At 52.6% G+C, this 8280-nt stretch overlaps 1 protein-coding gene across 1 annotated transcript in view; it reads right to left on the bottom strand.

The window, feature by feature from the left end:
• The window catches only part of Pde6b (phosphodiesterase 6B, cGMP-specific, rod, beta), a 44449-nt gene that overhangs the window by 30653 nt on the left and 5516 nt on the right, over positions 1-8280 (bottom strand). The window contains exons 2-3 of the mRNA XM_005408671.2: positions 1669-1821; positions 1249-1338 (exon numbers count right to left, since the gene is read on the bottom strand). Of these exons, the coding sequence (XP_005408728.1) occupies positions 1249-1338; positions 1669-1821 (243 nt within the window). The remainder of the gene's footprint in view (positions 1-1248; positions 1339-1668; positions 1822-8280) is intronic.

The raw sequence follows: 8280 nt of genomic DNA, 5'->3' as shown, positions 1-8280 counted from the left end.
TGGGGTGTGTATCTGTGCTGCGGCATGTGCAGTGTGGGGTGTGTCTGTGCTGTGGCATGTGCAGTGTGGGGTGTTTCTGTGCTGTGGTGTGTGCAGTGTGGGGTGCGTGTCTGTGCTGTAGTGTGTGGTGTGTGCTGTGAATCTGTACCATGGCATGTGCATTGTGGTGTGTGGTGTATATTTGTGCTGTCACTTGCGCGGTGTGGGGTGCATGGTTATGGAGGTGGGGAGGTCTCTAGGACAAGCAGCATTCAGGGCCTCCTGATGCTCCTGGTTAGGATTTGCCATGGCAGTGAGTATCTGTCCCTGCCGCTCCCCAGCCCCTGCTCCCTGGCCCTCCTCCTCATGGCTCTGTCCACCTCCCTGATGGGCCCCTAGGGTCCTTCCTCCATTCCCTGTCCTTTGGCCACCCTCCCCTCGAGTGCCGCAGCCCATCCCTGTGCACGTGTGACTGCCCTTGCCACCAGGCCCTCTCTGTCATCCGGCAAGTCCCTCCCACCCACAGTCTGCTTTGCTGTTTTGCTCCTCAATGTCACAGCCTCTGTCCTCCTCCTCATGACCACAGTTAGGGCCGAGATACTGGACCTTGTCTTTCCCTGAGCCTTGCCCCTGCCCCTCATGGCTGCAGCATTTGTGGGGGGTAGTTGTGGGGTAGGCTGTGGGGTGAGGGCCGAGGTGCCTCTCCCAAAGTCTCCATTTCAGGTGTCCATGTGTCCGTTGCTGGCCTCAGGGAGGCCAAGGTGCCCTCCAACTGTGAGCCTGGTGTCCTGAGGAGCCAAAACCCTGGCTTGGGATAGTGGGCCTCTTGCTATTCCTAAGAGGTCTGCAGCAGGTGGCCAGGGGCTGGCCCCATTCATAGGAAGAACAAGAAGTAGAGAAGGTCTAAAAGTGGCCTGTCATGTTCCCTGTCCCCAAAGCCACCTTGGGTATGGCATTCCTGCAGGTGCCTCACCCACTGTGCCAAGGTGAGAGGAATGTCCAGGCCCTGTAGAAGGCCTCCTCCTCTACCCCTGCCAAGAGCTCAGCATCACCTCTGTGGATGGCTCCTGCTCTCCCCTGAGCCCATCTGTCTGCCAGGTGAGTCCAGCACCCTCACAGCCAGTCCTGGCCTGGCACACATGGGAAGGGGCACCTAGCTTTAGCTGGCAGTTGTGCCCAGCTCAGAGCTTGAGTCTCAGCTGTTCACCAGGACAGGTCAGCTTGGGAGGCCGAGACGCTGGGCACAGGGGACGAGTGGGTGTGAAGTACCTGGCCTCGGCGTGTCTCACAGTTGTGGAGGTAGCTTAGGTGGTGGATCTTCAGGTTTAATGTGGCAAAATTCAGGTACTTTGTGAAGACCTGAAACAGCGGAAACAGTAGGAGTTAGAAACTCCAGATTTCAAACGTGCCACGTACGTGCTTGGGAAGGGCATGACCCTGAGGCCACTGGCTGCACATGGCACGGGCGCAGACACACTGGGAGGCCATGCTCAGCATCCACGGCTGTGGGCTTGAGCATACAAGCTTGGGTGTGCGGGGATGGCACATGGCTCGTACACACGGAGGCACAGAGGGACGTGGAGACAGTGCACGCAGGTGAGCTCAGAAGCGTGGCGAGGGGTGCACACAAGTGTGCAGGGCCGGCAAGTGTGAAAGACACAGACAGTAGTATGTTCTCCGGACACTCACGTCTTCATCCTCACTTGTAAAGCAGGGGCCGTCGAGCTTATTCACTGCCATGATCACAGCCACGACATCTTTGCCATTCATGATGGGCGTGGCCAGGATGTTCCTTGTCACGTAGTCGGTGAGCTCATCCGCGAAGGAGCTGAAGTGGGGACACTGCGGCAGGAGGAGAGAGGCTGGTGTAGATAGGCTGCCCAGGACGTGGCGGCTGAGAGCCCGGAGGCTGCTGCCCAGACCAGTGCCAGGAGGCCACATGGCCCTGCTATGGGCCGTGAGTGCCCCTCCACCCCTAGCTCCACGTACTCCCTCCACCTGTGAGCTACGAGCCCTGACTCCCAACTCTAGAGCAGTCTCCTCAGCCCCCCGCCCAGCCCTACCTGAGCCTTCCCACCCTGTCAGCTCCTGATTCCTGAGTTAGCCCGGTTGCCCCAAGCCCGATCTTCTGGTCCAGCAACTGCCTCCTGCCTTCAGCCCCTCCAGGCCAGGCCTCTACATGCTCTTTCCTGGAAGATGACTGTTGGTCAGTGAGTGATGAGCCCCGTTCTCATTGGTGGCTTGTCTGTGGGGTGCTTGCCAGGACAAGTGCAGCTGTGAGCTGGGGTGGAGGTGCCCATTCAGAGTCCACCAGCTCCTCTGCCACCAGCTGTGGTCCCACATGCCGTCACCTTTGCCCATAGGGAGAGCTTTGACTACCTCTGGTCCCATGGAGGAATCCCCACTCTCACCCTCCTGATGTGGGGTGCCTCCTGTCCTGATCAGAGGTTTGCCTCCACAGGAGCAGGTGGAAGGCTCCACCTCAGTTTGCACACCCTGAGTGAGAGCCTGGTGAGGTCCCTGATCGCCTTCTAAGGGTGGGATGTGGCAGAAGTGCCCTGGCACATGCACCGAGGTAGACATCTGGCATCGGCCTTGCTGGGGTCAGGAGCTCCCAGCAAGCCTGGGAGAGCCCTGTGTGTCTCCCGGCCCACTGGCATTGTCTGCCACACTGTTGACTATTAAAGGGATGCTTTCAGGTGGCTCAGCATCATGGCTCCAGCCACCCTCATGACTTCCCACAGTTTTGTCCAACAGGACATCAGAGGAAGCTACTGGGGCTAGGAGGGTTTCTGATATTCTCCAGAGGGATACTCGTGGCTGCTGCCAGCCTTCGTCTCCTGAACCTTCCTTATTCTTGAATATGAAGCTGCCACCTGTAGCTACATGGTGCCAGAGGTGAAGGCACATCCGCATGTGAAGGGGCAGAGTGAAGGGGAAGATGGGCAGCAAGTGCTGGCAGCGGGGCATCAGTGGGGTCTGCACCAACACTTTATTGTAGGGGGACATGAGAAGCTGTTGACTATGTGGATGCCCAGGGGTTCCAGAAGGTGGAGCTGAGACAGTGGATGGTGCAGCAGAGAGATTCATGTCAGCGTGAGTCCTGGATTGCATGATGGATTTCTCACTGCATGCCACACTGCCAATGAGCATATGCCAGATGGGACACCTCTGTGCCTGGAACAGTCATGAGCCTGGGAGGCCAGGACCTGATATGTGTGGCTATTTCCACTTCCATTTCCCTCCCTGTGCTCCTTCCCTCCCACCTGGAGCCAGTTTTCACCAGTCCCTCAACAAGCTCATCAGCTCCTGCAAACCACAGAGGGTGGTGGCCTTCAAACAGAACGTCCAAATACAACATAGTGTTTCTGAGAGCAGAATGAGACCTTCAGATGATGTGCCCATATCTTTACAGTCTAACCCTCAGAAGATACTCACAGGTCCTCACAGCCTGACCCTCAGGGGAAGAACATGGACCCTCAGAGCCTGACCCTCTAGAGGAACATCAGTCTTCACAACCTCACCCTCAGATGAGAGACACAGATCCTCACAGCCTGACCATCAGAGGGAGAACATGGATCCTCACAACCTCACCCTCTAGAGAACCTACGCTGGGCACAGATCATATTCTATGAAGGTTCAGCCTTCTCTCTCTCACCGGTTTTGTCCTGGTAGTTTTTCCAGTTCTCAGGCCTCACCCTATTACCTCTTCCACCCCATACTAAGTTTGTTTTGCCAAGAAGTCATAGAACAGCCTTATGTCCTTCCTTTCTCCTTGTGACCCAACCCCTGGGAACCTCACTGTATTTACTGCCTCTTATAAACAGTATTAAATATGCCTGGGCCCCTGTTTTTAAAATTGTCTCACAGCCCCTCATCTACCATGCCTGCTTTCCAGTGCACCTGGGAGTCTGGGCTCCCTTTTTTAGGCACGACATGGGTCTCCTTGGCAGGCTCTGGTCCCAGCTCTCCTGCTGTGGTCAGTACAGTACTGACCTTTTGCTGCTGGCCTCTGACTGTCCCTGGGTTGCCTTCCTGGCCACTCCTGCTGCAGGAGCTGCAAACCTGTGCCAAGCTCACCTTTGTGCCCTGCTGTGAGATCTTTACCCTGTGCATGTGACCTAGCTCCTGGAGTCCCTGTGGGTGTCTCATGAGCCCCATCTTACCCCAGGGGCAGGGTCCTGCAGCTCAGGGCTGGTGGCCAGAACCCGGCTTGGTCACTGTAGCAGGTTGGGCTGCCAGCTGTGTCCCTCTGAGCACCTGGTTTTGCGTGGGAATACCCTTCATTCCCTGGAAACATCTGCACTGACCCCCAGCTGGCAGCTGCCTTCCTGGGCCTCTCTGAAGCCCCCGGGGGACATTATGTTTTCATGAATCTATTGGTCTGGCTGTGGAGCCTCCTCATAATAACTCCCTGCTCTGCACTGAGCAATATGTCTGCCTCATGTCATTCCCATCACCTGATCCTTTCCTTCATTCAACTTTGGTCACTGCACTGCTCACACAGCCCTGGGAGCTCCGGCCAACCAAGGCAGCCACCACCTGACCATGGTCTTGGTTACGCCCTCCCTACACCCTCAGCGGCAGCTCTGCCCTGACCTCAGCCTGGCTCTTCACCCTAAAACTCTCCCAAGGCCACAGGACAGCATCCCTCAACCTTCTCACCAGACCCCTAGAGCCCAGCCCTTTCTGGGCTCTGGATTAACGCATGGGCCCCCAGCTTCTGAGGAGGGGTCTAGAGAGGGCTCAGAGGTACGGTGCCATGGATCAGAGACACTGAGGAGGGATGAGGGTGAGGCTGAGCCCCGAGGGGGTCTGAGTGCTGCCCTAAGCATGGCGGCCTTGGCCCAGGCTCATCACCTGCTGAGCCTTGCAGGCTTTCCTCACTGTGTGTCTCTCTGGGTGACGGGTGATGGTGGGTTTCTTTTGCCAGGTGTGGGTAATACTGAGTCATTGGTTGACTTGTTGTAAAGGTTTCTGATACCAAGGTGAAAGCAATTGTTCTTGTCAGATGAAGGCAAAGTGAGGGTCAGGAAGTGAGGTGGAGGAGGCCCATACCCTCTGGGGTCGCACTGTCCCAAGGACTTTCCAAGGACCCTCTGAGACCCCTGCTTGTACCCTCACATCACCCGCACCCAATCACTGCATTTTCTAAGCCTGCAGGAGGCCAGATGAGGTGCGGGGATGATCACCTGCCTGGGAGGGCCCCTCATTAACAAGCTGAAGGCCGCTCGCGCTCATGCCCCCAGCACCAGGGCGCCGCACCAAGCAGCTTGTGCGGTCTCACCCTCCAGGACTCCCATGGTTTACTGTGGCAGGTGTGTGTCCACAGCACTCTGCTGTGCCCACTCAAATGTTCAGTGCATCTCTCTGGTTGTTATTCAGGGACATGGTGGTGTCTCAGAGGGACCTATCACTCCTGGTGCCTCTGCGGTCCTGTTCCCAGGGTGTGCCTTGACACCAGGTGGACCTTGCAGGTAGAGGCTCCCTGCTGTCTTGGGACCTGGTTTGAATGAGGTCACCTAAAATAAAGGATCTTGTGTCCCTTTGGGGACTGTTGAAAGCTTCTGCCTTTCCTGTAGGTCCTTTCTCTATGAGGACAGTTTTGTAGTAGTGGTCAGATGAGCTCTTCCTTTTTCTTTTTTTTTCTTTTGAGACAGGGTCCTGCTCTACAGTTCAGACTGGGTTTGAACTCACTGCGGAGCCCAGACTAGCCTGGAACACACAGAAATAGAAATCCTCCTGCCTCAGCCTCCTTAGTGCTGGGATTATAGGCATGTACCATCACACCAGCCCAGATGAACTCTTCTCTGTGTGCCTTGGTTAACTGTCTGTCTGATCTGTATTCTTTATAGTTGTGAGAACTCTCACTTTGGTTGTTCATTGGCATTTTTGAGAGATTAATTATGGTGTGCAAGACAGCCTCTCTGGAGCTCTGGCCAGCTGTATGGGGGTCCATCCCAGTCATGTCTTCAATGGCACTTGACCACATGGACACCGCGTGGCCACTCTGCGGACCACAGAAATGTCTCTGCTCAGGTGTTAGAGCTCAGAAGCTGTGGCACTGAGGTGCTGTCTTAAGGCCAGCCGACTCTCGCCAGATTCCTCACCTCATGTACAGTGGCCGCTGCCTCCCAAGATACCCTGGTACTAATGGATCTTTCCACAGCTGCCAACTCAGCTTTCACCATGAAGCACCTAGCAATGGTGGTGAATCTTCAGCTTGTGTGCCACAGCAGGCTGTTTGTGTCACCGAGAGTTCTAAAAGGTCTAGGGGATCTGACATGAGACACAGGAAGGCTAACCCTTGCTATTGGGGCATGTTTGCTGCTTAGGAAAAGACACTGAAACAGTGAGAGCTCTTTCTTCAAAGGATATTCCCACTCAAAACCAGGTGCTCAGAGGGACACAGCTGGCAGCCCAACCTGCTGTGGCAGTCAAGCCAGGTTCTGGCCACCAGCCCTGAACTGCAGGACCCTGGTCCTGGGGTAAGATGGGGCTCATGAGACACCCAAAGCGAGAGGCAGTGCCTGGCCTCCAGGAGAAAGGGCCAGGATAAGAGCACAAGCCAGGCTTGGTTGGAGTCATCCCACCTCTTAGATCTCCTCTGTGTCTCTGTGTCAGTTGACTGTTCAGTGTCATGACTGACTCTACTTCTGTGCCACCTTCATCCCCTTGCCGGCTCCAGGCTGCATAGAATTGGGGCTTCCCTTTCCTCTTGGTTCCGTTAAGTTTAACTCTCAACCCAGCTAGGACCTCAAGGCAGGCAGGCCACTGCCTCTGATTTATAGGTAAGACCCTAACAAACTGGACAAAAGCCAGCAGAAAGTAAAATTTATCAAAGTCTATGTGATGCCAAAATAAAAGACAGGGGCTTTTTATTTCAAAAGGAAAACCATGAACTCTGCTCTGCCTGGGTGCTTATTCCATGTCTATATGCATATGCATTGTGAATCCATGAGATATTTCCAACAGATTTACAAGAGCTGGATTTTTAATTGGCTTATGGGCGCTCATAAATAAAACAAACCTAAGCTTGCTAAAAATATGCAGTAATTAATTTGAATACTTTCTCATTCATATAACTTAAATTTTTGTAAATAAGCTGATTTAGAAGTTGTTTGTGAAATATAAATGAAGATGCCTTTGGCATCTTAAGTGTATGTTTTGCTGCCAAACATCTGGTTTAACCTGAGGTCATAAAACTATGAATCCAGCCTAAGAAGAAAGTGATCTGTGGAACTGACACAGAAGGCTAATGGAAAATCACTGTTCAAGCTAACAGCATCAAAGCGGGTGATTCCAACCCAGGCTGTCTCTGCTGGAGATCTAAGCTCACAGAAGTTAATTCTGACCTGAGAACCCAGGGGCAGAGGGAGGTCATGCCCTGGGCGTCACTGCAGTGAGGCGTCTCTGACTGAAGGGACCTTCATGATGCTCACGCCAGCCTGCAGCCTCAGTTTCACCAGCTGTCTATGTGTGAATCAAGAATAACAGTTAAAAACAAACAAATAAGGTAAATGTAGATGGGAAAATGTTTATAAATGAACTTTTCATGTAATGATGATTTTGAAGTTAAGTCACATTAAGTAATAGATATCCATATGAGTCAATTCTAAGTGACTTAAAATACTGAAGTGTTAATTGCTTCACAAGGGAATAGATGTTTCCAGAAATCATAAAATAAGTCACACAGACTGTTGGTACATGGCAGACAGTTCACAATGGCTCATTCCCTAGGATTTTGTTCACCAGATTAAGGTTACTAAGAGTTAAAATTTCTAGTTGATAAATATACAATCGTATATGCAAAGAGAATCAGAGGAAACATTTTTGCATAAGCATTTTGTGGTAAAACTAAAGCTTAAAGCCAGTCCCCAAAAGTCTGAGCAGATCTCAGGTTTGTGAAGGACAAAACTTGTGAAAGAAATTTGTAGTGAGCAAGCTGGTTGTAATAAAAATTGCGGTCGCTTTTTCTTTTCTTTTTTTATTTTAAAGAGAATAAAAAAAGAACAATAGCAATATACAAACAAAACAAAACAAAGACGTAAAAATGATATGAGGTTTCGGATGTGGTTGCTTTTTCTGAATGCTGAGCTTTGGTATGCTGGCGCAAAACCAGAATCAGGCTGATGCTGAAACAGCAACGGGGACAGCACCCCGGCTTTCCTGGAGTGCGATTTCGTTAGAAAAAAACTGGCAACGGATTTTGCTTTTAATCCCAAAACCCGCATTTTTAAAGTCTCAGCTGCTGCTGTTAGCTTCTCCTGCCTCACAGTGTCCATTCAGCCCCTTAACTCA

The sequence above is a fragment of the Chinchilla lanigera genome, unplaced genomic scaffold (assembly GCF_000276665.1).
Source record: "Chinchilla lanigera isolate Chin_1 unplaced genomic scaffold, ChiLan1.0 scaffold00113, whole genome shotgun sequence".
Taxonomy (NCBI): domain Eukaryota; kingdom Metazoa; phylum Chordata; class Mammalia; order Rodentia; family Chinchillidae; genus Chinchilla; species Chinchilla lanigera.
Note: the sequence above shows the minus strand (reverse complement) of the source record. Positions and strands in the feature narration are given on the sequence as shown.